General features: G+C 52.8%; 2 protein-coding genes and 3 non-coding genes across 5 annotated transcripts; 4 read left to right on the forward strand and 1 right to left on the reverse strand.

Moving 5' to 3' along the window:
• The first annotated feature begins 1,357 nt into the window (after positions 1–1,357).
• Positions 1,358–11,506, forward strand: RPS3 (ribosomal protein S3). The gene is made up of 7 exons (XM_054399120.1): positions 1,358–1,400; positions 2,184–2,314; positions 2,970–3,063; positions 5,724–5,818; positions 7,744–7,931; positions 9,883–10,079; positions 11,441–11,506. Exons 1-6 carry the CDS (start codon positions 1,371–1,373, stop codon positions 10,074–10,076), a joined length of 732 nt encoding a protein of 243 aa, XP_054255095.1. The 5' UTR covers positions 1,358–1,370; the 3' UTR covers positions 10,077–10,079; positions 11,441–11,506.
• LOC128974998 (small nucleolar RNA SNORD15) lies at positions 6,812–6,958 on the forward strand. Its single transcript, XR_008489330.1, has one exon. It is a non-coding gene; the product is annotated as a small nucleolar RNA SNORD15 (small nucleolar RNA).
• On the forward strand, positions 9,100–9,249 carry LOC128975004 (small nucleolar RNA SNORD15). The gene has a single exon (XR_008489331.1). It is a non-coding gene; the product is annotated as a small nucleolar RNA SNORD15 (small nucleolar RNA).
• LOC128975011 (small nucleolar RNA SNORD15) lies at positions 10,368–10,506 on the forward strand. The gene has a single exon (XR_008489332.1). It is a non-coding gene; the product is annotated as a small nucleolar RNA SNORD15 (small nucleolar RNA).
• An 8,189-nt stretch (positions 11,507–19,695) lies between the features above and the next one.
• On the reverse strand, positions 19,696–24,465 carry SERPINH1 (serpin family H member 1). The gene is made up of 4 exons (XM_054386126.1): positions 23,880–24,465; positions 22,034–22,132; positions 20,842–21,074; positions 19,696–19,998 (listed from the first exon to the last, which is right to left on the reverse strand). Exons 1-4 carry the CDS (start codon positions 24,463–24,465, stop codon positions 19,696–19,698), a joined length of 1,221 nt encoding a protein of 406 aa, XP_054242101.1.
• Positions 24,466–25,472: the final 1,007 nt, after the last annotated feature.

Raw genomic sequence — 25,472 nt, forward strand, 5'->3', positions numbered from 1 at the left:
AGGCAGGTTGCTGGCAGCCCCACACCCGGAATGGTTCCAGGGCTGGGGCATCTCCCACCTCTCCAGGCAGCCTGGGACAGGGTTTCACCAATTCACAGAATCACAGAATGTTAGAATCCTAGAATCAGTCAGGGTTGGAAGGGACCACAAGGAGCAGCCAGTTCCAACCCCCCTGCCATGGCCAGGGACACCTCACACTACAGCAGGCTGCCCAGAGCCTCATCCAGCCTGGCTGCAAACACCTCCAGGGATGGAGCCTCAACCACCTCCCTGCACAACCCATTCCAGGCTCTCACCACTCTCACGGGGAAGAACTTCTTCCTCACCTCCAGTCTGAATCTCCCCACTTCCAGCTTTATTCCATTCCCCCCAGTCCTGTCACTCCCTGATAGCCTAAAAAGTCCCTCCCCAGCTTTCTTGGAGCCCCCTTCAGATCCTGCAAGGCCACAAGAAGGTCACCTCAGAGCCTTCTCTTCTCCAGACTGAACAGCCCCAACTCTCTCAGTCTGTCCTCATAGGAGAGGTGCTCCAGCCCTCTGCTCATCCTGGTGGCCCTTCTCTGGACACCTTCCAGCATGTCCATATCCCTCTTGGAACAGAGGCTCCAGAACTGGATGCAGTACTCCAGGTGGGGTCTCAGCAGAGCTGAGCAGAGGGGGAGAATCACCTCCCTTGCCCTGCTGGCCACACTTCTCCTGCTGCAGCCCAGGCTCTGCTTGGCTCTCTGGGCTGCAAGTGCACATTGACAGCTCCTGCTGAGCTTCTCCTCCCCCAGCACCCCCAAGTCCCTCTCCTCAGGGCTGCTCTCCAGTCCCTGCCCAGCCTGGACCTGTGCTTGGCATCGCCTCCACCCAGCTGCAGGACCCTGCCCTTGGTCTTGTTGAACCTCAGGTTGGAAGGGATCATCCATTCCAACCCCCTGCCAGAGCAGCAGCACCCAGGGGAGTCTGCACAGGAATGCATCCAGCTGGGGTTGGAAAGGCTCCAGAGAAGGAGACTTCACAACCTCCCCGGGCAGCCTGCTCCAGGGCTCTGTCACCCTCACCGTGAAGTTTCTCCTCCTGTTGAGGTGAACTCTTCTATGCTCATGTTTGTACCCCCTGTTCCTTCTCCCGTCCCCGTTTGGACTGGTTTTATGGCCGTTTTAATGGATGTTACGGACACGCACAGCAGCCTTGCAGGGCTGAAGACGTCACTGACGAGAGAAGGGTTAAGCCTCCCCAACATGGCGGCGCAGGGAAGACTCCACTTCCCATCGGCCCCCGCTCGCCACACGTGACTCCGTCGGTCCAATGGGAAGCGGCGGAGGGCCGATAAAGCTCTTCCGGCGGGGCTTCCTCCTTCCTTTCCGCCGGGCGGTGTGACCCAAGATGGCGGTGCAGATCTCCAAGAAGCGCAAGGTGAGGGCAGCGGTTCGGCTCTACGCGCCCGCGGTGCTCCTCCATATCGACAGGGTCGAGCTGGGGGCTGCCACGCGATTCTTCGGAGCTGGGCGGCGGCGAGGGGATGGTGGCGGATACGGGAGGATGGAGGCGGATGCAGCGCGGCGGCACAGCCGGGAACATGGCGGCGGCGGGAGGCTGGGGTGAGGGAAAGCGCGGAGAGCTCTGCGTGGGCTCCTGGCCAGGGAAGGAGCCGCGTTTGCCCCTCACAGCCCTGCGCGTGGCTTGCACAGGGCTGCGGGATTGAATGCAGAAGGGAGACAGGCCCGGGTTGCGCTGAGGGGCGCAGAACGCTGCCGGAAGCTGAAGAACTTCCTTGCTCTTTCCCTTTTTTTCTCATTGGGAAGAGTTTGGCTTTGGTGACTCCCTGACTCTGTGGGTCAGAGGAGCCGCGAGAGAGCGCAGGGCTCTGCTTGTCTTGGGCGTCTGTACCTTGTGAGGGTGGAAGCAGCAGCGAGGGTGGCGAAGGGATGTGACCCCTCGAATTAATTGAATTCATCCCGAATCAAAGCAGACATAACAGCGAGCTGTGAGTTCAGTGTGGCTGTAGCGAGTTGTCCCTAGAAACTTCAGGGGAGGTGCTTTAAAACTTCTCGCTGCTGCTTCTTCCCTGTGAGGGCAGAGATTCCCACTCTGCAGGCTGGTCCCAGCGGTGAATTCCACCCAAACCACGAACGTGGAGGGAGTTGTGCTCCGGCTGAGAGCTTGGCCAGAGTTTGATTAGGTCTGTTCGGTTTTCAGTTTGTCGCTGATGGCATCTTCAAAGCTGAGCTGAATGAGTTTCTGACTCGTGAACTGGCTGAAGATGGCTACTCCGGAGTAGAAGTCCGAGTCACTCCAACCAGGACTGAGATTATCATCCTGGCCACCAGGTAACTGAGCTGCTGCTGTTGGAGCCTTTTAGCCTGAGGAAGGGAAGACTGAGGGGGGGATCTCACCAGTGCTTACAAATATTTCAGTGGTGGGTGTCAGGAGGATGGGAACAAGTTTTATTCAGTGGTGGCCAGTGACAGGACAAAGAGGTAGTGGGCACAAACTTGAACATAAGAAGTTCCACCCAAACATGAGGAGAAACTTTACTTTGAGGGTGGCAGACCAGCGGAACAGTCTCTCCAGAGAGGTGGAGTCTCCATCTCTGGAATCACTCAAAACTCACCTGGACCTGCTCATGGCAGGTAGGGTGCAACTAGATGATCCTTGAGGTCTCTTCCAGCCCCGACAATTCTATGATTCTATTTCCTGTGCAACCTGCTGTAGGTGAGCCTGCTCTGGTGGGGAGATTAGTCTAGGTGACCTCCAGAGGTCCCTTCCAACCCTTATCATTCTGTGCAAGGCTCTAAGGGATGCTGCTGCAGGCTGAGGTATTGTGGAAAGCCACTTGGAAAGGAGATAAGAAGTGATCTTGAGTGATCCAGCAATGTTACAACCCCAGAACTAAACTACCTGCTGGGTCTGGAAGCTCTTTGGGATGGTTACATGCTTGGACCTGGAGACTTTTCCTCAGTCACCCTCTACTTTCTTTTGCAGAACTCAGAACGTGCTGGGCGAGAAGGGGCGACGCATCCGGGAGCTCACGGCGGTCGTGCAGAAGAGGTTTGGCTTCCCTGAGGGAAGCGTGGAGGTAAAACTTGTCTGAGTTAAAACAGCAGTGAGGGGGTTGTGCAGCTGGGATTGTGTGCACTGCTTGGTTGCTCTCAGCTGAAAGACTTGAAAGAGAACTTAGTCCTGCACCTGGGAAGGAGTGATGAACTGAACTGGTACAGGTTAGGAGGTGATCTGCTGGAGAGCAGCCCTGTGGAGATGGAGCTGGGTGTCCTGGTGGATAACAAGTCCTGCATGGATCACCAATGTGCTCTGGTGGCCAAGAAGGCCAATGGGATCCTGGGGGGCATTAAGAAGAGTGTGGCCAGCAGATACAGGGAGGTTCTCCTCCCCCTCTACTCTGTTCTGGTGAGGCCACACCTGGAATATTGCATCCAGTTCTGGGCTCTCCAGTTCAGGAGGGACAGGGGTCTACATAGAGTCAAACAGAGGGCTACAAGGGTGATTAAGGGTCTGGAGCATTGCCTTGTGAGGAGAGGCTGAGAGACCTGGGGCTTTTTAGTCTGGAGAAGACAGAGGGGATTTAATAAATGTTTATAAATATCTGAGGGCTGGGGGTCAAGAGGGAGGGGACAGGCTCTGCTCAGTTGCACCCTGGGATAGGACAAGGGGCAATGGATGGAAACTCCAGCACAGGAGGTTCCACCTCACCATGAGGAGGAACTTCTTCACTGGGAGGGTGACAGAGCACTGGAACAGGCTGCCCAGAGAGGTTGTGGAGTCTCCTTCTCTGGAGACTTCTAAGACCCATCTGGATGTGTTCCTGTGTGACCTGTGCTAGATTCTATGGCCCTGCTCTGGCAGGGGAGTTGGATTCAAAAATCTCCAGAGGTATCTTCCAACCCCTAACATCCTGTGATCCTGTGAACTTGGGATGTGTTCTCCCTCTTCTCACAAAATGCTTGGAATGCAAAATGCTTTGCTCTTTGAGGTGTTTTGAGTGCTGTCCTTGGTTTTCCCAACAAAAAGGTTGCAGTTCAAGTTTCTTAAACTCCTTTGTAAATATTTTATAGCAGATGTTGCTGTCCCAGTATTAAGGGTGAGAATCCCCAGGAATCGTTGAGGTTGGGAAAGGCTTTGAAGATCATCCAGCCCAGCCACGTTGTCTTAACAGCATCATGTTTGTTTTGGGTGGGTTACCGTTGCCCTTACTGAATTCAAATGCATCTGACACAGAATCAGAGAATGGTGGGAGGTTGGAAGGGACCTCTGGAGATCATCCAGTCCAACCCCCTTGCTAAAGCAAGGGTACCTAGAGCAGGTTCTCCATGATCACAATGGTCAGGTGGGGCTGGATGCTGTCCAGAGATGGAGACTCCACAACCTCTCCAGCACCCTCACACCAAAGAAGTTTCTCCTCATCTTCAGATGGAACCTCCTGGGTTCCAGACTGTGCCCCATGCCCCTTATTATGATGGTGGGCACCAGTGAGAAGTCTGGCCCCAACCAGTCTGCGCCTTCCAGCCCCTTGAGCTCTTGCTGAGCATTGCTTAGCTCCCCTCTGGGGCTGCTCTTCTGCAGGCTCTCAGCCCCAGGGCTCTCAGCCTTTGCTCCTCACAGAGCTGCTCCAGGCCCCTCAGCATCTCCCCGGCCCCCACTGGTCTCTATCCAGTAGATCCCAGTCTCTGTCCTTAGAAAGAAACTGTTTTGGTATGGAAGGGTCTCTGAGATTGAACAAGATAGTGTAATCAATACCAGTAATTTTCAGCCTTCCTGTTTGAAGTGTGTTGCCCTTGGTTGTCCTTCTGCTCTCTAGCAATTTGGGGGGTGGAGGAAGTGTGGTCTAGGGGTGATGCTGACATTAATTCCTGCTTGGCCAGTCTTGTTGGATCCCATTCCACAGTGAAAATTGCTGATTGTCTCCAGCAAGTGCTTAGAACGGTGCAGACCTTGGAGCTCATCATAATTTGTCTGCTCTAGGAACATTGTGTGTGGGTTTGAATGCTTCTGAAGCACCAAACTCAGGTCTTTGGGATGTGTTAGATGTCAGTAACACTTCAGCTCTCTCAGCTTTCAAATCTCTGGTAGTTTGAGGTTGGATTTTAACACTGAAGTTGGATTGTAACACTGAAGCAGACTGATGTAAGAATTGTCTCAAGCCAAAGGTCTTGGATGCCTCTCTCCACTGATCCCTAAAGTTTTGAAGCTGAAAAAACTCTTGGAGACTGTTCTAATAGTCTCCTGACCTTCAGTGGAGTCTCATCAGTTCTGTCAGGAGTAGGAGACAGGCACCAGGAGAGTTAAGTGAGTGTAGTGTCCAAGGATAAAGTTTTCTAGAATGAGAAGAAATAGCCTCAAGTTGCCCCAGGGGAGGTTTAGGTTGGACATTAGAAGAAACTTCTTGCACTGAAAGGGTTCTCAAACACTGGAACAGGCTGCCCAGGGGTGCTGGTTGAATCCCCATCCCTGGAGGTGTTTCAGAGAGGCAGAGCTGGGGTGCTGAGGGCCATGATTTGGCACCAGCCTTGGCAGAGTTAGAGAATGGTTGGACTGCATGAGCTCAAAGGACTTTTCTGACCAAACCAGGTCTGAGGTTCGGTGGCCGCAGGTAAATGTGGAAGGACTGACTGGAGTGGGTGTAGAGGGTGAGGCACTGTAGCTTGAGGCTTCCTGTGTTCGATTCCATCAATCCTGCAGTAGCAAAGCCCTGGTTTTGAGTTGGCTTCTTTTCTTTCCTAGCTCTATGCCGAGAAGGTGGCCACGAGAGGCCTGTGTGCCATCGCCCAGGCAGAGTCCCTGCGCTACAAGCTGCTGGGAGGCTTAGCGGTGCGCCGGTGAGTACAGCGACCTGAACGGCACAGCCCAGCCAGTGGCATTCAAAGGCCACCCCAGAAATCCTCCTTGCCAGCTCCTCTGTTGTTTGGAAATCCACTAATGGTTTGCTGGGACAGGGCAGTTCATAAGAGATGGGCTTGGGGGTGCTGGTGGGTGGAAAGCTGGACATGAGCTGGCACCGAGTGCTGCCAGCCCTGTCCTGGGCTGATCCCTGGCAGCAGGGGCAAGGAGGAGATTCTGCCCCTCTGCTGCACTCTGCTGAAACCCCACCTGCAGTGCTGGGACAGCTCTGGAGTCCTTAGCACAGTGCAGATGGACCTGTGGGAGTGGGGCTAGAGGAGGCCACGACCATGATGGGAAGGCTGGAAGCCCTCTGCTGTGAGGTCAGACTGGGAGAGTTGGGGTTGTTCAGCCTGGAGGAGAGAAGGCTCCAGGGAGACCTTCTAGTGGCCTTTCCGGACTTAAAAGAGGGGCTACAGGAATGTGGAGACAAGGGATGATGGTTTTAAATTGAGAGGGAGATTCAGACTAGATGAAGAAATATTTTTAGGTTGAGGCTGGTTGCCCAGAGAGGTGGGAGATGCCCCATCCCTGGAACCAGTCCAGGTTAGGTTGGATGGGGCTGTGAGGAACCTGATCTAGGGGAAGGTGTCCCTTTCACTGCAGAGTGGTTGGACTAGATGACATTTAAAGGTCACTTCCAACCTAAACCATTCTATTATTCTATGATATTTTTGATTGTTTTACTGTACAGGAGCTTTTGGTTTAGCACAGTTACTTAAAGTTATTAAGGGTAGTAATTGCTAGATGATGGATTTCAGACATAGAAGTTGAAGTCTAAGAGTAGATGAGGTGACAAGTTGTCTGCCTGGTGTGCATGAAGTTTGCATTTTTTATCTTTGTGAATAAATGAGGGGAGGAGTGAAAAAACAATTGCCAGGCTTCTGGCTTTCATTGCAGTTGAGGTGGCAGTGGTCTTGCATCTCAGATCCCTTCAGTGATGATAAGATGACGAGTCAGAAATGGATGCCTCTTGTTGCAGCACCTCTGCAGTGCCATGTTCTGTGGTGCTGTGTGTGGCTCTCCAGCAGGAGCATCCTCTTACCATTGGATGATTCTGAGGCATTTGTCTGAGAAGGGCTGAGGAGCTGCACTCCTGCTGTGGCCACCTTCAGCTGTGGAGTGGCTTTGGTGTCACAAAGAGTCTCATTCCCAACAACCCCACAAGGATCGTCAAACACAAGAGGTTTTTTTTCCTCTATGGTGTGAAGATCTGTGACAGAGCTCTGGTTGCATTTTTGTGTTCAGAAGGCTTCTTGCAAAGGAAAGCTGAAATGTGATCCTGTTTGAAATTGGGATAAAGCAGATCCACGGAGCATTGTGGCTTTGGCAGCGGGGTGAAGGCTGGGGCTGTTTGTGGTGGGTTGGAAATTCCCCCCAGCATCAAATTGCCAGCCCAGCTCAGTTGGAAGCAAATGAAGCTGTATTTACAAGCAAAAATGCAATCTAAAACAAAATGCAGTGAATATGTACAAAATATACAATATTTACAATTGATAAACAGCACAAGAACCCCCCTGGACAACCAGGGATGGTAATAGCTTCCCCTTCCCTCTACCCTTCTGTACACAAGGGACAAGAGAGCAGAGAAATGTTTGACTTAGCCACAACAAAGCAATGCAGCCCAGGTCAGCAGAACCCAGCAGAAGCATCAGCCAGAGGGGAGAGAGAGCAAAAAGAGAGAAAGATAGTTTACCTATATTAAGTTTTATCCCAATGGGATTATTTAGAGCTTACCATAGTTTTTCTTTTCACATCCAATAGTAATTTATTTACATTCTACTCCTTTCTGTGCGAGATCTGTGGGAGATTTTCTAGGCACAGCCTGAAAAGACCACCCCGCTGCTGCGCTCTCTCCCTGCAGGGCCTGCTATGGTGTCCTCCGTTTCATCATGGAGAGTGGTGCCAAGGGCTGTGAGGTGGTTGTGTCTGGCAAGCTCAGAGGCCAGCGTGCCAAGTCCATGAAGTTTGTGGATGGTTTGATGATCCACAGTGGAGACCCAGTCAACTACTACGTCGACACAGCCGTGCGTCACGTCCTTCTCCGGCAGGGTGAGTGCTTGGGATGCAGGTCCCTGTGGCAGCTCTCTTGGTTTCCTTCTCACAGTGCCAAAAGATCTCAACTCCTGGTTGTCCCATTCCTGCAGACTGGAAGCTTCCCTCTGCCATCTCATTGATTTGATGCACCTCTGATCTTGCAGAGTTGGTTTAAGTTGTGCTGCCGCTCAGTGTTCTGATTCTGAGCAGAGGGCTGGAGCTCCTCCTATGGAGACAGCGTTGAGAGAGTTTGGGTTGTTCAGTCTGGAGAAGAGAAGGCTCTGAGGAGACCTTACTGTGGCCTTCCAGTATCTTAAGAGGGCCTACAAGAAAGTTGCTGAGAGACCTTTTTAGGGTGTTGGGGTAGGGATAGGACTGGGGGGAATGGAGCAAAACTAGGAGTGGGTAGATTCAGATTGGATGTTAGAAAGAAGTCGTTCCCCATGAGGGTGATGAGAGCCTGGATCAGGTTGCCCAGGGAGGTGGTGGAAGCCTCATCCCTGGAGGTTTTTGCAGCCAGGCTGGAGGTGGCTGTGAGCAACCTGCTGTGGTGTGAGGTGTCCCTGCCCATGGCAGGGGGGTTGGAACTGGCTGATCCTTGAGGTCCTTTCCAACCCTGACAATTCTATGATTCTAAAATCTCTTTTCTTGGCTTTTTGTAGCTAAGCTATTGCTTTGGAGTTTGCAGATGAGATCTGAAGTAGAATTGTGTTTGTGAATGGGAAAGGAGAAGGGGTCTTCAGCAGACAGCAGAACTTTTTGTAGTCATCCCCCTTGACTCACTTCTGTAGCGGTGAGGGTGAAATGTTGCCAGTTGAGAATGTGACTTGATACTTTCCACACTCTTAACTCATGTCCTGCAGCCTCTGAGCTTGATGGCAAAGCAGCTTACAGATGAAATTCATACTGGCTGAGTCTCAGAGCTGCTGGCAGTTTGGATTCTGGCTTTCTTGGCTGCTAGGGGTAGGCAGACAACAGATCATGGGTGCCACAAGACCCAGGAAAAACACAAGTGCCAGACCTTTCTCCCCCATAGCTGTGTCCTGGCAAGTCTTCCCAGCTAAACCAGCCCAGCCTGCTTAACACTTGTCCTTCCTGCTGGCAAAACACAAATGAATTCTACATCTTAACTGACTTTGGGAACACTTGGTGTGGGGATAGGCAAAGCTCTGCTCCACCTTCCCTTCGGTGATGACACGATGACGAGTCAGAAGGGATGTCCTTGTGTCACTGCAGCCATGTCCAGTGCCATGTCCTGTGGTGCTGTGCTAAGGCTGCCTTGTGCAGGACACTCCCACTCATTGGATGATTTAGAGGCATTTGTCTGAGAAGGGATGCAGAAACCCAAGGAATTCCTTTCTGTGCAAGATCTGTGGGGAATTTTCTGGGCACAGCCTGAGTCTGAGCTGAGTTTATCCCAGGAAGATTTAAAACTGGGGTTTGCATGGCTTAAGGTTGGCTATTAGAAGAAACTCGTTCACTGAGAGGGTTCTCAAACACTGGGACAAGCTCCCCAGGGTGATGGTGGAATCCTCATCCCTGAAGGTGTTTAGAAGATGCAGAGATGTGGTTTTATCACAGTCCTGAGGCAGTGAGTTGGATCAAGGCAAGCAGGCTGCTGTAAAGTCACAGTAATTAAATTTTTAAGCTCTCACATTTGTATTAATCACAGAAACATTCAGGTTGGAAGAGACCCTCAGGATCACCAAGTCCAACCCTGAACCCTACTCTACAAGGTTCACTCCTAAACCATATCCCCAAGCACCACATCCAGACCACCTTTAAACACATCCAGGGTTGGTGACTCAACCCTGGATGTTGATGTTAATGAACTTTTATCCTCAGTGTTGTATGGAGATGTCTTTGGTAGCCTACTTTGTAACCCTGGGGCTTGTTCCTGCTGGAGGTGTGCTTGATCTTCTGTGTCACAGGAGCTATGTCTGTGTTGTCCTGTCACTTTTTGCAGGAGTGCTGGGGATCAAAGTAAAGATTATGTTGCCTTGGGACCCAAGTGGCAAGATTGGCCCCAAAAAGCCTCTTCCAGACCACGTCAGCATTGTGGAACCCAAAGAAGAGATCTTGCCCACCACTCCCATTTCAGAGCAGAAAGGTGGCAAACCAGAACAGCCAGCCATGCCTCAACCAGTTCCAACTGCCTGAGGGGTAAGTGCCTGCAAGGGGTGGGAGGATCCATGTGGAACAGGTGGTGGTTCACCAAAAAAGCTTTACAGTGGCTGGGGTTCTGGGGTGGGGGGAAAGCTGCTGGGTTGGGTTGAGTTTTGCCCTGGCTGATGAAAGGGGCAGAGAATCATAGTCAGGGTTGGAAGGGACCACAAGGAGCAGCCAGTTCCAACCCCCCTGCCATGGCCAGGGACACCTCACACTACATCAGGCTGGCCAGAGCCTCATCCAGCCTGGTTTGAGGCCAGCTGCAAACCAGCTAAGCACACCCTTCAGTGAAGATGAGATGATGAGTCTGAAAGGGAATGACCTTGTCCAAGTGCCTGCTTTTCATGTTGTGTTCTACAGCATGGATCATGGGCACCTTGGGCCCCAGCCTGAGTGACACAGAGGCATTTGTCTGAGAAGGGTTCAGTGCTGTGGATGTTCATGGTGCCACTTGTCAGCACAGGCTCTATATTCCTCATTGACCATGGGATACAGTTTGGGATAGAGGTTAGAAATTGTGTGGGGTGTGGCTGGTTTTGTGTGCAAGTCACAGCATGGTGGGTGTTGGAAGGGACCTCTGGAGATCATCCAGTCCAACCCCCTTGCTAAAGCAGGGCCCTCACAGCAGCTTGCCCAGGAGCACAATAACCAGGTGGGGTTGGAAGCTCTCCACAGAGGGAGACTCCAGAACCTCTCTGTGCCAGCCTGCTCCAGGGCTCCAGCACCCTCACACCAAAGAAGTTTCTCCTCCTGGGTTCCAGTTGTGATGCTGGGCAGCACTGAGAAGAGTCTGGCCCCAACCTCCTGCTCCCTCCAGCCCCTTGAGCTCTTGCTGAGCATTGCTCAGCTCCCCTCTGGGGCTGCTCTTCTGCAGACTCAGCAGTCCCAGGGCTCTCACCCTTTCCACCTCACAGAGCTGCTCCAGGCCCCTAGCATGTTCCCAGCCCCTACTGGACTCTTTCCAGTGTGTTCCCTGACTCTCTTGAACTGGGGAAACCAGAACTGGACCCAATAAAATAAAGGTTTTAAGTCCTGTCTCCCTAAAAGAGGAGCTTCTAAGGCAGCTTGGGAGACTTCCTTAGCTACTGGTGACAGCCAGGCTGTGGTGTTCTCTGAACAGGGAGTGTTCACAAGGCCTCACTGAAACAGGGGAATCTGAACTAGGAAGATCTGCTCCTGTGGGGAGAAGGGAGATCATTGCATTTGGAACATCAGGGGAAAAGACAAGAAGTGAGTCATTTAACTGGAGAACCTGGAGCCTGTTCAGTTGAGGGTTTTGGGTAGGAAAATGATTCCAGGAAAGAGTTGTGCCACCATCTCACTCAGTCCTTTGTTGTTTTTGGTTTTGTTTGTAGGGTTTGTGACATCTGCAACCAGAAGCTTGACTGTCCTGAAAACATCTCTTAATAAAATCACAAAAGACAGGGCTTGTGGAGGTGCTTTTTGGTCACAAGATGCCTGATTCCCACCTTTGGTATGACAGGAATTCTGCTGCATTGCTTCCAACTTCCCTTGAGGTTTTTGGAGTGAACTTGACAGATCCTGATCTAAACAAAAGTGGAGATAAAATGGCTGCTGTCTGGGTAGAGCTGGAGCAGCAGTAGGATGGTGAAGAACTACCTCATGGGCTGGAGCAGTCCTGGTAGCTTCACTTACTGGTCCCCTTCTCTGAGGTTTCCAGGAGGGGAAGCTTCTTTAGCCATGTCCAGAGCAGTTCAGCATTTAGACCTTTGTGGCTTCACAGAAAGGTAGGAGTTGGAAGGGACTTTTGGAGAGCATCAAGTCCAACCCCCACCTGCCAAGGCAGGTTCACCTAGAGAAGGTCTCACAGAAACACATCCAGGTGGGTTTTGAATGTCAGAGAGGGAGCCTCCACCACTTCTCTGGGCAGCCTTTTACAGTGCTCTGCCACTCTTAAATTACAGAAATTCCTGCTCATGTTTACATGGAGCTTCTCATGTTCAAGTCTGTGCCTGTCACCCCTTCTCCTGTCACTGGGCAGCACTGGTCCTATCCTGCTGACACCCACCCTTGAGGTATTGCTCAGCATTGATGAGATTCCTCCCTCAGTCTTCTCTTTCCCAGACTGAACAGCCCCAATTCTCTCACCCTTCCCTCATCAGAGATGTTCAAGTCCCCTCAGCATCTTTGTAACACTTTGCTGCATCCTCTTCAGTAGGTCCCTGTCCTTGAACTGGGGAGCCCAGAACTGGACACAGCACTCCAGATGTGGCCTCACCAGGGCAGAGTAGGGAGGGAGGAGAACCTCCCTTGATCTGCTGCTGGCCACAGTCTTAATGTACCCCAGGATGCCATTGGCTCTCTTGGCCACAAGGGCACATTGCTGTCTCATGCAGAACTTGCTGCCCACCAACACTCCAAGGTCTTCTGTGGAGCTGCTTTCCAGCAGGTCAACCTTCATCTGTCCTGGTGCAGGGGGTTTCTCCCCAGGTGGAGGACCCTACCTTTGCCCTAGTTCATAGAATCAGTCAGGGTTGGAAGGGACCACAAGGCTCAGCCAGTTCCAACCCCCCTGCCATGGCCAGGGACACCTCACACTACAGCAGGCTGCCCAGAGCCTCATCCAGCCTGGCTGCAAACACCTCCAGGGATGGAGCCTCAACCACCTCCCTGCACAACCCATTCCAGGCTCTCACCACTCTCATGGGGAAGAACTTCTTCCTCACCTCCAGTCTGAATCTCCCCACTTCCAGCTTTATTCCATTCCCCCCAGTCCTGTCACTACCTGAGATCCTAAAAAGTCCCTCCCCAGTTTTCTTGGAGCCCCCTTCAGATCCTGCAAGGCCACCAGAAGGTCACCTCAGAGCCTTCTCTTCTCCAGACTGAACAGCCCCAACTCTCTCAGAGTCTGTCCTCAGAGCAGAGCAGCTCCAGCCCTCTGCTCATCCTGGTGGCCCTTCTCTGGCCACCTTCCAGCATGTCCATAGCCCTCTTGGAACAGAGGCTCCAGAACTGGATGCAGTACTCCAGGTGGGGTCTCAGCAGAGCTGAGCAGAGGGGGAGAATCCCCTCCCTTGCCCTGCTGGCCACACTTCTCCTGCTGCAGCCCAGGCTCTGCTTGGCTCTCTGGGCTGCAAGTGCACATTGACAGCTCCTGCTGAGCTTCTCATCCCCCAGCACCCCCAAGTCCCTCTCCTCAGGGCTGCTCTCCAGCCACTCCCTGCCCAGCCTGCATTTGTGCTTGGCATTGCCTCCACCCAGCTGCAGGACCTGGCACTAGTTGAACTTCATGAGGTTCCTCTCTGCCCAGCTCTTCAGCCTGGCCAGGTCTCACTGAATGGCAACACAGCCTGACCAGGGTGTCAGCCACTCCTCCCAGTTTGGTACTGGCTGAGCTTCACTCTCCTCTCTTCCAGGTCACTGATGAAGATGTTGAGTAAGTCTGGACCCCAGTGGTGACCCCTGGGGAGCACCACTAACCACAGCTCTCCACCTGGGCTCTGTACCCTTCACCACCACCCTCTGGGCTCTGTTTAGGCAGTTCAGGATCCATCTCTCTGTCTACTCTCAGACTCCCTGAGCTTGGCTGTGAGGATATTAGGGGGCACAAAGTGTCCAAAGCCTTGCTGAAGTCATGGAATGGTTGGAAGGGACCTTAGAAGATCCTGATCCAACCCCCTTGGCAGGGACACCTTCCATTAGAGCAGGTTGCTCAAAGCTTCATCTGACCTTCAGAAGCTGTTTGTTGCATTAACAAAAACTGGACAAATTTGTTGCCCAGGAAGAACTTGTTTTTTTTTTTCACATCCAGATTTTTATTTCCAGGAGGCTTCTCAGCAGGGAGGGACCTGGCAACCCAACTTGTGAGCTGGAAGTTCAAAGGGATGGTGTCAGGAACTGGTCTGTCTGGCAGCCTGTTTGGATGTGTGATCCTCAGCCATCCTGCTCCTCCCAGCTTCCCTGGCAGGCTTCCTGGAAACCCAGCCTGGCAGGGTGCTGCTGGGAAGCTGCTTGGGTGTCAGATGATTTCTCCTCAGGGAGTCAGGGAATGGGGGATTGGAGGATTCTGTGCACATTTTTTTGAGTGGAAACCATTAAAAAAAAAGAAAAAAAAAAACACCCCAAAACAACTTTTACATCTTGAGTGTTGGAGTAAAAACCAACATTGAATTTTTGGATATTTTTACAACTTTAATTTAGGGGGAAAAAAAAAAGGCAGAAGGTGACAGAGCAGCTTTGTAGGAGCAGGGAAGGTGTGGAAGCTGGAAGGCCTGAAGCAAGAGGAGAGTGACAGCCACTGCAAAGCCTTCCATGTTGTGTCTGATACCCTTCAGTCAGCTGGAAGCCTTTCCAGTCCTCCAGTGGGGATGGCTTTCCTGGAGATCACTCAGCTGCTTTCTGCTTTCAAGCCCTCCCAACCTGGTCCATCAACCTCCTAATGTCACAGAGGTGATCACTGGGAGGATCAAGAGAGGTTTAGTAGCTTGGGTGTGGTTGGGGATGATCTTTTTGTACCTCTCTTCTTGCTAGAGGAGGCTGAGAGGAGACCTCACTGCTGTCTACAACTACCTGAAAGGACATTGTGGAGAGGGTGGTGCTGGTCTCTTCTCACAGGTAGTGATAGAACAAGAGGGAATGGCCTCAAGCTGTGACTGGGGAGGTTTGGACTGGACTGCAGGAAACATTTTTTTCCCAGCAAGAGTGGAGCTGGGCTGGGCAGGGGAGTGGTGGAGTCCCCACCCCTGGATGTGGTGCTCAGGGCTATGGTTTAGGGCTGAGCCTTACAGAGTAGGGTTGTGGGTTGGACTTGGTGATCCTGAGGGTCTTCTCCAACCTGAATGCTTCTGTGATATGTTGAGAGAAGTTGAGGGCCACATCAAGGATTATTCTGCTTTGTTGAGACCCAAGCTGAAGTGCTGTGTCTGCCTTGATTCCTCAGCACAAGGACCTGTTGGAGCAGGTCCAGAGCAGAGAACATGATCAGAGGGCTGGAAGCTCTCTGCTGTGAGAGTGTTGGGGTTGTTCAGCATAGAGAAGGCTCTGGGGAGCCCTTCTGGTGGCCTTTCAGGAGTTGAAAGGGCTGATAAGGAAGATGGGGACAGAACTTTTATCAGGGCCTGTTGTGACACGACAAGGGGGAGTGGTTTGGCACTAAGAAAGAGAGATTCAGACTGGAGAAAGGGAGAAATGTTTGATGCTGAGGGTGGTGAGACCCCATCCCTGGTTGCCCTGAGAGGTGGTAGATGTTCTGTCCCTGGAACCACCCCAGATCCAGGAGGTTTGGGGCTCTGAGCAGCCTGCTGTAGTTGCAGATGTCCCTGCTGACTGCAGGGGGAGTGGACTGGATGCTCTTTCAAACATCTTTTCCCACCCAGAGAATTCTGTGCTTGTCCCATACTGGCCAAAGTTCACCCATGTGGTGAGCTGAGTACCTTTCTAGCATGCAGTGGTTGGAGTGACCACCACCATGGCCACAGCAGTGGTGCAGGATTTGCAGCTCTTTCCCTCCTCTCTTTCTCCAGATCAGATCCCAACTTTGGGTTGCAGGAAGTTTTTCCTGATAGCCAACCTGAACCTCTCCTGGTACAACTTGAAGCCATTTCCTCTTGTCCCTTCTCTTCTTCCTTGAGAGAAGAGACCAATCCCACCTGGCTCCAGCCTCCTTTCAGGGAGTTGCAGAGAGCAATGAGGTCTCCCCTCAGCCTCCTTTTCTCCAGACTAAACACTCCCAGTTCCCTCAGCTGCTCTCCAGGCTCTTCCCCAGCTTTGTTGCCCTTCTCTGGACCTGCTCCAGCACCTCAGTGTCTCTTGTAGTGGGGGATCCAAAACCTGAACCCAGTACTGAGTGTGTGGCCCCACCAGGGCTGGGGGAGGCAATCACTGCCCTGCTCCTGCTGGCCACACTCCTGCTGATCCAAGCCAGGGTGCTGGGGGCTTTCTTGCCCACCTGGGCACATGCTGCTTCATCTTCAGCTGCCTGTTGACCACCACTCCCAGGTCTTTTATCTACTGGGCAGCTCTCCAGCCACTATTCCCCAAGCCTGGAGTGTTTATGGAGGTCTTGTGACCAAAGTGATGGACCCAGCACTTGGCCTTGTTGGACCTCATCCCACTGGCTTTGGCCTATTGATCCAAGCTGTCCAGATCCCTCTGTAGAGCCTCCCAACCCCCCAAGCAGAGCATGGGAATAGATCTCATGTGTATGAAGTGTTATTCTTGTCCATTTTTAACAGGTTAAAGGGTGTATTGGAATTAAGGGTATCAAGGAAGCTCTCTTCAGCTCCTAGAGGATCAAGGGCTCAATGTGGAGACCAGTGGCAAGTGGAGTTCCTCGGGGATCTGTCCTGGGTCCAATACTGTTTAACACCTTTGTCAGGTATTGAGGCACCCTCAGCAAGTTTGGGGGTGACACCAAGCTGAGCTGGACTCATCTGAAAGCAGGGATGGCAGCCAAAAGGATCTGGACAGGCTTCAGAAGTGAGCCAGGGACCAACAGCATGAGGGGCAACAAGTCACAGGGCAAGGGCCTGCAGCTGGGTCAGGACAAGCCCAGGCACAACTCCAGGCTGGGTGCAGAGTGGGGTGAGAGCAGCTCTGAAGAAAGAGCCTTGGGGGTGCTGGGTGCTGAGCAGCTCCCCAGGAGCCAGCAGTGCCCTCCTGCAGCCCTCAGGCAGCTGTGTGCTGGGCTGCAGCCAGAGGAGTGTGGGCAGCAGGGCAGCAGAGGGGATTCTGCCCCTTGGCTCTGCTCTGCTCACAGCCCACCTCCAATCCTGCCTCCAGCTCTGCTGTCCCCAGCACAAGAAGGACACAGAGCTGCTGCAGGGAGGCCAGAGGAGGCCACAAAGATGAGCCAAGGGCTGCAGCAGCTCTGCTCTGAGCACAGGCTGAGGGAGCTGGGGGTGTTCAGCCTGCAGAAGAGAAGGCTCCAGGGGGACCTCAGAGCTGCCTTGCAAGAGCTGAAGGGATCCTGCAGGAAGGCTGCAGAGAGACTTTGGCTAAGGGAGTCTAGAGCCAGGCCAAGGGGGAAGGGTTTGAAGCTGAGGCAGAGCAGGGTTAGACTGGAGCTGAGGAAGAAGTTCTGCAGCAGGAGGGAGGTGAGAGTCTGGCACAGGCTGCCCAGGGAGGCTGTGGCTGCCTCCTGCCTGGGGTGCTCAGGCCAGGCTGGATGAGGCCTTGAGCAGCTGAGTCTGGCTGAGAGGTGTCCCTGGGCATGGTGTGGAGGTTGGAGATGAGCTCTGAGGTCCCTTCCAACCTGAGCCATTCCATGATTTTTGTCTCCACCCAAACCCTACCAGAGCTGACTTGTGGCTGCCACAGCTTCATTGAAAAAGTTTTATTGCAAAATTAGACAACTGTCACTGCGTGGTACAAGACAACAAAAGCCATCAGACACCTGCAGCCACACGATGCAAGGAGCTCCCAACATCCCACAGTGTGTTCTGACCTTGCCCCTACCCCTTCTACCCACCCCCACCATCATCCTCCTCCTCCCTGACCTGCTGCAGCCTGTGGGTCTCAGTGCATTCATTCACTGGGTTGTGCTTAGGACAGCTTCAGGCTTCCTGTGGATTGCCTCCTAGAGTGGGGAAAAGCACCTGGGAGTGTGAGTTGGGAAGAGGTTTCAAGGACAGGAACCTCCCATCCTGGCTGGTTTGGATTTGGATTAGGGCAGAAGAGCTTTTCTCTGCTTGTGGCACCTTGCAAACCTCATCAGGTTAGACTTGGGGGGGGGGGGGAGGAACTTGAGCTGCTGGAGCTTTGCCTGGAGGAAACCATCCAAGAAGAGTTTTTGGAGCTGTAGGTTAATAAATAAGTGGAAATAGTCCTGTGTATGGCCTGAGGAGCTGCAGTAGTGGGCTTCTGGGTGGTGGCAACCTGAGAGTGAGCACTTTGGCAAGGGAGATAAAGCAAAGAAGAGCAAAGCAGGCACTGTCCTTGCTGGTTTCAGTGAAGGGACAATTTGTGATGCACAAACTACTCTCAATCTTCCCCTCTCTGGCTTTGGGAATGCCTCTCAGTGAGCAGCAGCAAGGCTTTACCTGACACCTGCTTCATTTCTGGTGGGAATCACACCAGTTCCTTCTTTAGTAGTAACCATTCAAAGAGAAGAAGCTAGGAGTGGCCTCCAAGTCTAGGCTGGAGCAGGCTGTGGAACTTGTTTTCAGACATAAATAGGAGGCTAAGGATAAATATTAATTTGGTTTTCAGCATGCCCTTAGCCAGGTCAGCCAAGAGGGAGCTACAGTAGCATGGAGAAGAGGAACTTCTGGCAAAGGTCATTAGAAAGTCATCTAAGAGCAGCTCTGAAGCACCATAGTCCAGCAAGGAAGTGGAAGTGAACTTGAGTCACCTCCCCGTGAGAAGCCAACAGGAGTCTCTTGGTCTCCCTGTGGGAGCCAACCAGCCCTGGTTGGTAGCTGGGGGAACCTTCACCAGGGGTAACTCTTTCCCATCCCTATGGCCTGCTGGAGAAGCACCAAGAGAAGGGGAGCTGCTCTGTTTGGCTGCTATGGGATGCTTAATTCCAATGTTGCCCCAAGAGCCCCCTGTGTTCCCCAGAGAGGTGGAGCATGGGATTTCTGCCATGGAATCATGGATTCTTTTTGGTTGGAAAGGACTTTTAAGATCATTGAGTCCAACCACTACCTAACTCTTACCAAGTCTGGTGCTAAACCATGTCCCTTAGCACCACAAGAGTGGTGAAAGGACCTCATTCCTGTTGGCCTTTCTAGAAGCCCATCTGCTCTTTGGCCTCTCTCCTGACACCCCTAAGCCACTTCTCTGAAGTGCTGAGCAAAGCTGCACTTGGCTCTGCAGCAAAGCCTGGAGCTGCTGATTTATGGCTGAAGCATCTAACAGTCATCCAGAGCAGGGCTGGGTAGGACACAGCTCCATACAATCTCCATTCTTACACTCAGTCATGGTCCTGCTTTGCTCCCAGGCCCATGGAAGTGGCTGGACCACAGCTCTGGCCCTTTGTGCTTTGTTACAGACTTGTGAAGGTAGAAGAAAGAAGCAAGGAACAACTGGAAAGCTACCAGGAAAGCTGTGGGGTGGTGCTGCTCAGCATAAAACTGGGAGAAGAGCCAAAGTGGCAGAGCTAAGCATGCAAGAAGCATTTGGGATAGAGTGATGGAGGGCTCAAGCCTTTGCAGGGCTGATGGTAGCAGCAAAGTTCTTAGCAGGAGGCTTAACAAGTGCTGGAGGAGGAGCCCAGGCATCATCCTGAACATCTCAGCTGAGACAGTGCAGGCTGCTTCCCTTCCAACTCCTGGTGACCCTCTTGTGCCAAGGCTCCCCTGGTTTCTCTCTCTCTCTCTGGAGGGTGGGTTTGTGCAATCAAGTGTTTGTGTTTCTTTGTGTTTGTTTTGGGGTGAGGTAAAGTGTTCTGCTGGTTCCTCATCACCATTGCACCCTGGTCTGAATAGCACCCATGGTTCCAGAAGGATACAAAAGAAGTGTTTCCCCCTTTGTTTGAAAGTCCCCACTTAAAAAAAAAAAAAACCAAACCAAAAAAACCCCACCAAAACCAGACCAAACCAAACCAAAACCAAACCAACCAACAACCAACCCAAAGCTCTGCCAAAACAAAACCTTCTTCTTCTCCACCCTCCCCTCCCCCCTACCACCACCCCCCTGCAAAACCTCACTACAACTCATCACGCATCTTGTCTCCTTTGGGCCTCACAAGCCTGCCAATGAAGAGAATGGAGTTGGTTTTAGTGTCCTTGATCATGAAGATGAAGGGGTGGTCAGCATAGAAGAGCTTGGGGTTCCTCATCTCCTCTCGGCCGTAGATGTCGGCGTCGTAAGGGTTCCCCTCCGTGTCCCACTCGAGGGCGGCGGCGTGGAAGACGTTGGACAGGTAAAGGTCTTTCTTGCCAGAGATCTTGGACAGGTCAGCTTTGGACTTGTCAATTGCTTCTGTCAGGCCCAGGTCAGCCAGGTGTTTCTAGAGGAGAAGAGAAAGAACAGAAGAGGTCAGCATCCCTCCTGAAGGCGGTGGAGCAGCGGTTAATGAATCACAGAGTTGTCAGGGCTGGAAGGGATCTCAAGGATCAGCCAGTTCCAACACCCCTGCCATGGGCAGGGACACCTCACATTAGAGCAGGTTCATAAAATCATAGAAGCAACAAGGTTGGAAAAGACCTCAGAGATCAACAAGTCCAACCTATGAGGGTTGCTCACAGTCACATCCAGCCTGGCTGCAAAAACCTCCAGGGATGAGGCTTCCACCACCTCCCTGGGCAACCTGTGCCAGTGTCTCACCACCCTCATGGGGAACTTCTTCCTAACATCCAATCTGAATCTCCCCACTCCTAGTTTTGCTCCATTCCCCCCAGTCCTATCACTCCCTGACACCCTCAAAAGTCCCTCCTCAGCTTTCTTGTAGTCCCCTTCAGATACTGGAAGGCCACAAGAAGGTCTCCTTGGGGCTTTCTTCTTCTCCAGACAGAATAGTCCTAACTCTCTCAGCCATTCCTCATAGGAGAGCAGCTCCAGCCCTCTGCCTATCCTGGTGACCCTTCTCTGGACACCTTCCAGCACCTCCAGATCCTTCATGGAATAGAGACTCCAGAACTGGACACAGTACCCCAGGTGGGGTCTCAGCAGAGCTGAGCAGATGGGGAGAATCCTCTCCCTCCACCTTCTGGCTCCACCTCCAAACTATAATTAGATTAGCTGCTGGCAAAGGATGGCAGTCACAGAGAAACCCTCAACCCCCACTGTTTTCTCTTCCACCCCAAAGAACTGTGAGGCCCAAATGTCCTCTCTAAGGACCTCCTGTACCTACCTGCAGGTCATGGCTGACTTCCAGGACAACTTTAGGCAGCGAGATGGCTACTGATCTCTTCTTCATCTTGCTAGCCCAGGTCTTTAGCTGCTCCCTGTTGAGCAGTTTCTCCACCCTCTCCAGGGGCTCCACGTGGTTTGGCATGATGAAGATCATGGTGGAGAGCTTGTGAGCCAGTGGCATCTCTACCACCTGCAGCTTCTCTGTCTCATCATCATAGTAATTGTAGAGACCTTGAAATCAGAAGCAGGAAATGGTGGGATGTGGAGGAGGGGGAAAGCTTCCCACAACCTTCTTGTGAATTCACCCTGGGCTTTCCCTGACCAGCATGGGACACAAGTTAGGACATTAAGAGGAGTATGTCCAGCAGGTTGTGGCAGGTTTTCCTCCCCCTCTATTTTGCTCTGGTGAGACTTCACCTGGAATGCTGCATTCAGTTCTGGGCTCCCCAGTTCAAGAGGGACAGGGATCTGCTGGAGAGAGTCCCAGGGGAGGGCTACAAGGATGCTGAAGGGACTGGAGCACTGCCTGGGGAGGAGAGGCTGAGACCCCTGGGGCTGGTTAGTCTGGAGAGGAGAAGACTGAGAGGGGATCTGATCAATGTCTATAAGTATCTGAGAGTGTCAGGAAGGATGGGACAGGCTCTGCTCACTGTGCCCTGTGACAGGACAAGGGGCAATAGATGGAAACTCCAGCACAGGAGGTTCCACCTCAACATGAGGAGGAACTTCTTCACTGCAAGGGTCACAGAGCCCTGGAAAAGGCTTCCCAGAGAGATTATGGAGTCTCCTGCTCTGGAGACTTTCCAGCCCCATCTGGATGTGTTCCTGTGTGACCTGTGCTGGATTCTATGGTCCTGCTCTGGTAGGGGGGTTGGACTTGATGCTTTTCAGAGGTCCTTCCAACCCCTAACATCCTGTGATCCTATGTTTTGGGAACTGACCCAAGAGCTGGACACAACTCAAACCTGCAGCTCACTTGAGCAATGAGCTGGGATTTGATCCCAACAGCCAAGCACCCAGTAGGAAACATGGTCACAGAAGGACTGAATCAGCAGAACCAGCAACACCCTGGTCACCCTCCCTCAAAAAACAATCTTGAGAAACAGGTGGTGGAAAACTGGGCCAAAGGGAGCAGCAGAGAGCAGAACTTCAGGTGGTGTTGATGCAAGGGCAGGAGGCTTGCAGCTCACCTGTGCGGTGCATCATGGGGACACCCACGGTGTAGGAACGGCTCACCATGAAGCCACGGTTGTCCACCATCTTATGGTGGAACTTCTCATCCCAGTGAGCTGCAGGAGAGAGAAATTCACCTTGTGAGAAGAGGGAAGGAATGGCTCCTGGGAATCCCAGGCATGGTTCCCATCTGCTTGCCCTGAAGAAGAAGAAGGATGAAGAGCGAGTCCCCAGCAGACCTAAGATGTGTTCACCTTCCTGATCTGGACTGCTTTAGGTGGGGCTCAGGCCAGGCTTTGGGGTCACTTGGATTAACAACTTGAATCACTATCTGGGCTGCTCTACATGAAGCTCAGGCCAGGCTTTGGGGTCACTTAGATTAATAACTTGGATCACTATTTGGGCTGCTCTACATGGGGCTCAGGCTAGGCTTTAGGGTCACTTGGATTAAAAATCTGCATCACTTGGGTCATTATTTGGGCAGCTCTACATGGGGTTCAGGCCAGGTTTTGGGGTCACTTCGATTAAAAATCTGCATCACTTGGGTCATTATTTGGGCAGCTCTACATGGGGTTCAGGCCAGGTTTTGGGGTCACTTGGATTAAAAATCTGCACCACTTGGGTCATTATTTGGGCAGCTCTACATGGGGTTCAGGCCAGGTTTTGGGGTCACTTGGATTAAAAATCTGCACCACTTGGGTCATTATTTGGGCAGCTCTACATGGGGTTCAGGCCAGGTTTTGGGGTCACTTGGATTAAAAACTTGCATCACTTGGGTCATTTGGATACTTGCGGCTCAGGCTAGGCTTTGGGGTCACTTGGGTGAAAACCTTGGATCATTGGATGAAAACCCTGGATCACTTGGGGCATTATTTGGGCTGCTCTACATGGGGCTCAGGGCAGGCTTTGGGGTCACTTGAATGAAAACCTGGATCACTTGGATTAAAAACCTGGATCACTTGGGTCATTATTTGGGCTGCTCTACACAGGTCTCAGGCTAGGCTTTGGGGTCACTTGGATGAAAACCTTGGATTGCTTGGATGAAAACCCTGGATCACTTGGGTCTTTACTTCAGCTGCTCTACACCGGGCTTAGGCCAGGTTTTGGGGTCACTTGGGTTAAAAACATGCATCACTTGGGTCATTTGAAGACTTGGGGCTCAGGCTAGGTTTCGCGGTCACTTGGGATTAAAACCCTGGATCACTTGGATGAACAGCTTGGATCACTCGTGTCAGTCACGTACTTGGGGCTCTGGCCAGGCTTTGGGGTCACTAGGATGAAAACCTTGGATCACTTGGATTAAAAACCTGGATCACTTGAGTCATTATTTGGGCTGCTCTACACAGGGCTCAGGCTAGGCTTTGGGGTCACTTGGATGAAAACCTTGGATCATTTGTGTCACTTGGATACTTGGGGCTCAGGCCAGGCCTGGGGGTCACTTGGATTAAAAACTTGGATCACTCAGGTCATTCGGATCCTTATCTGGGCTGCTCTACATGGGGCTCAGGGCAAGCTTTGGGGTCACTTGGATGAAAAGCTTGGATCACTTGGATGAAAACCCTGGATCACTTGGGTCATTATTTGGGCTGCTCTGCACAGGGCTCAGGGCAGGCTTTGGGGTCACCTGGATGAAAACCCTGGATCACTTGGCTGAACAGCTTGGATCACTCGTGTCAGTCACATACTCGGGGCTCTGGCCAGGGTTTGGGGTCACTTGGATGAAAACCTTGGATCACTTGGATGAAAACCTTGGATCACTCCTGTCAGTCAGATCCTTGGGGCTGAAGCCAAGCCTTGGGGTGCCCTGCCTGAAACCCCCCTTGGCTCACACCCTGTGCCCCGGCCAGCCCTGCCTGCACCTACGTTTGAAGAACATGGCGTTGATGATGAGGGCTCCGTCCGTTTGCTCCACGTCCTTGGTGACCTCGGGCAGCTTCCCGTCCGTGGTCTGCGCCGCCCACTCGTTGATGGACTTGAGGGCGCTCCTCTTGTCGCGGAAGTTGATCTTGGAGTGCTCGTAGTTGTAGTGCTTCTTGCTGCTCTTGACGAAGTCCTCGGCGAAGGTGATGGAGGCAGGGCCGTAGAGGCGGCTGCCCATCTTCCAGGTGACGTTGCGGGCGGTGCTGTTGCTCAGCTCGCTCAGCAGCTCGGCCAAGCCGCTGTGCACCTCCTCGTCCTTCAGCTTGTCGGCGCTCAGCACCGCCTTGGCTTGGGAGGCGGTGGTGGCCTTGCCCCCCAGGGACACCAGCCCCAGGGAAGAGGCCACCACCACGGGGGACAGCAGGATGTTCTCCGTGTTCTTGTCCTTGGCCATGGTGTGGTAGAGGTTGAAGGCCAGGGTGGTGCTGCGGTCGGCCAGCGTCGTCGCCTTGGCGCTCAGCTTCCTGTCCTCCGAGGGCACGGCGGCGGCGGCCAGGCTGCAGAGAGCCAGCACCAGGGTTGGCCACATGGCTTCAGGGGTGCCCGACACCTCTGAGGACCTGCTGGGCAAGGAGAGCTGAACGTCAGCAGGATTAACAACAGGCACCAGGACAGGTTAGAGGCTGCCCTGCTGGAGAACAGCTCCACAGAGAAAGACCTTGGAGTGGTGGTGGGCAGCAAGTTCTGCATGGGACAGCAATGTGCCCTTGTGGCCAAGAGAGCCAATGGCATCCTGGGGGGCAGCAAGAAAAGTGTGGGCAGCAGGGCTGGGGAGGTTCTGCTCCCCCTCTGCTCTGCTCTGCCCTGCTGAGAGCACAGCTGCAATCCTGTGTCCAGTTTGGGGCTCCCCAGTTGAAGAGAGACAGAGAGCTGCTGGAGAGAGTCCAAGGGAGAGGCAGGAGGATGCTTAGGGGACTTGAGCATCTCCCCTGGGAAGAGAGGCTGAGAGGCCTGGGGCTGTTTAGTGTGGAGAAGAGAAGGCTGAGAGGGGATCTGATCAATGTCTCTCAATGTGTGAGGGGTGGGTGTCAAGGGGAGGGGGCCAGGCTCCTTTGGGTGCTGCACAGCAATAAGCCAAGGAGCAATGGAGACAAACTTGAACAGAGAAGATTTCAGCTCAACATGAGGAGAAACTTCTTTGGTGTGAGGGTGACAGAGCCCTGGAGCAGGCTGCCCAGGGGGGTTGTGGAGTCTCCTTCTCTGGAGCCTTTCCAACCCCAGCTGGATGCATTCCTGTGCAGACTCCCCTGGGTGATGCTGCTCTGGCAGGGAGGTTGGACTGGATGATCTCTGCAGGTCCTTTCCAACCTCTGATGTACTATGACACTGTGATTAGAGCCCTTCCTGGAGCATTCACAGACCCCCCCCAGGGGCTCCTTCAAGGAAAGTCACTCCTGGGCTCCAGTGATGGCCAAGACAACTCCATCAGTGCTTCACTTGGTGGGGGGCGATGCAACGATCCCAAGTCCACCCTGGGGCTTTTCTCTGAGCAACAATTAATCTTCAGGAGTCCAGGCTGCACTCTGGCACACAAAG

The sequence above is a fragment of the Indicator indicator genome, chromosome 1 (assembly GCF_027791375.1).
Source record: "Indicator indicator isolate 239-I01 chromosome 1, UM_Iind_1.1, whole genome shotgun sequence".
Classification (NCBI taxonomy): Eukaryota; Metazoa; Chordata; class Aves; order Piciformes; family Indicatoridae; genus Indicator; species Indicator indicator.

Bases quoted from the DNA above. Each gene is read 5' to 3' on its own strand.
- RPS3 (XM_054399120.1), top strand. From the start codon at position 1,371: ATGGCGGTGCAGATCTCCAAGAAGCGCAAG. The intron at 3,064-5,723 runs GTAAAACTTGTC...TTTCTTTCCTAG, and splicing joins TCCCTGAGGGAAGCGTGGAG to CTCTATGCCGAGAAGGTGGC. The intron at 7,932-9,882 runs GTGAGTGCTTGG...CACTTTTTGCAG, and splicing joins TCACGTCCTTCTCCGGCAGG to GAGTGCTGGGGATCAAAGTA.
- SERPINH1 (XM_054386126.1), bottom strand. From the start codon at position 24,465: ATGTGGCCAACCCTGGTGCTGGCTCTCTGCAGCCTGGCCGCCGCCGCC. The intron at 21,075-22,033 runs GTGAGCTGCAAG...TCTGATTTCAAG, and splicing joins CCCCATGATGCACCGCACAG to GTCTCTACAATTACTATGAT. The intron at 19,999-20,841 runs GTAGGTACAGGA...CTTCTCCTCTAG, and splicing joins AAGTCAGCCATGACCTGCAG to AAACACCTGGCTGACCTGGG.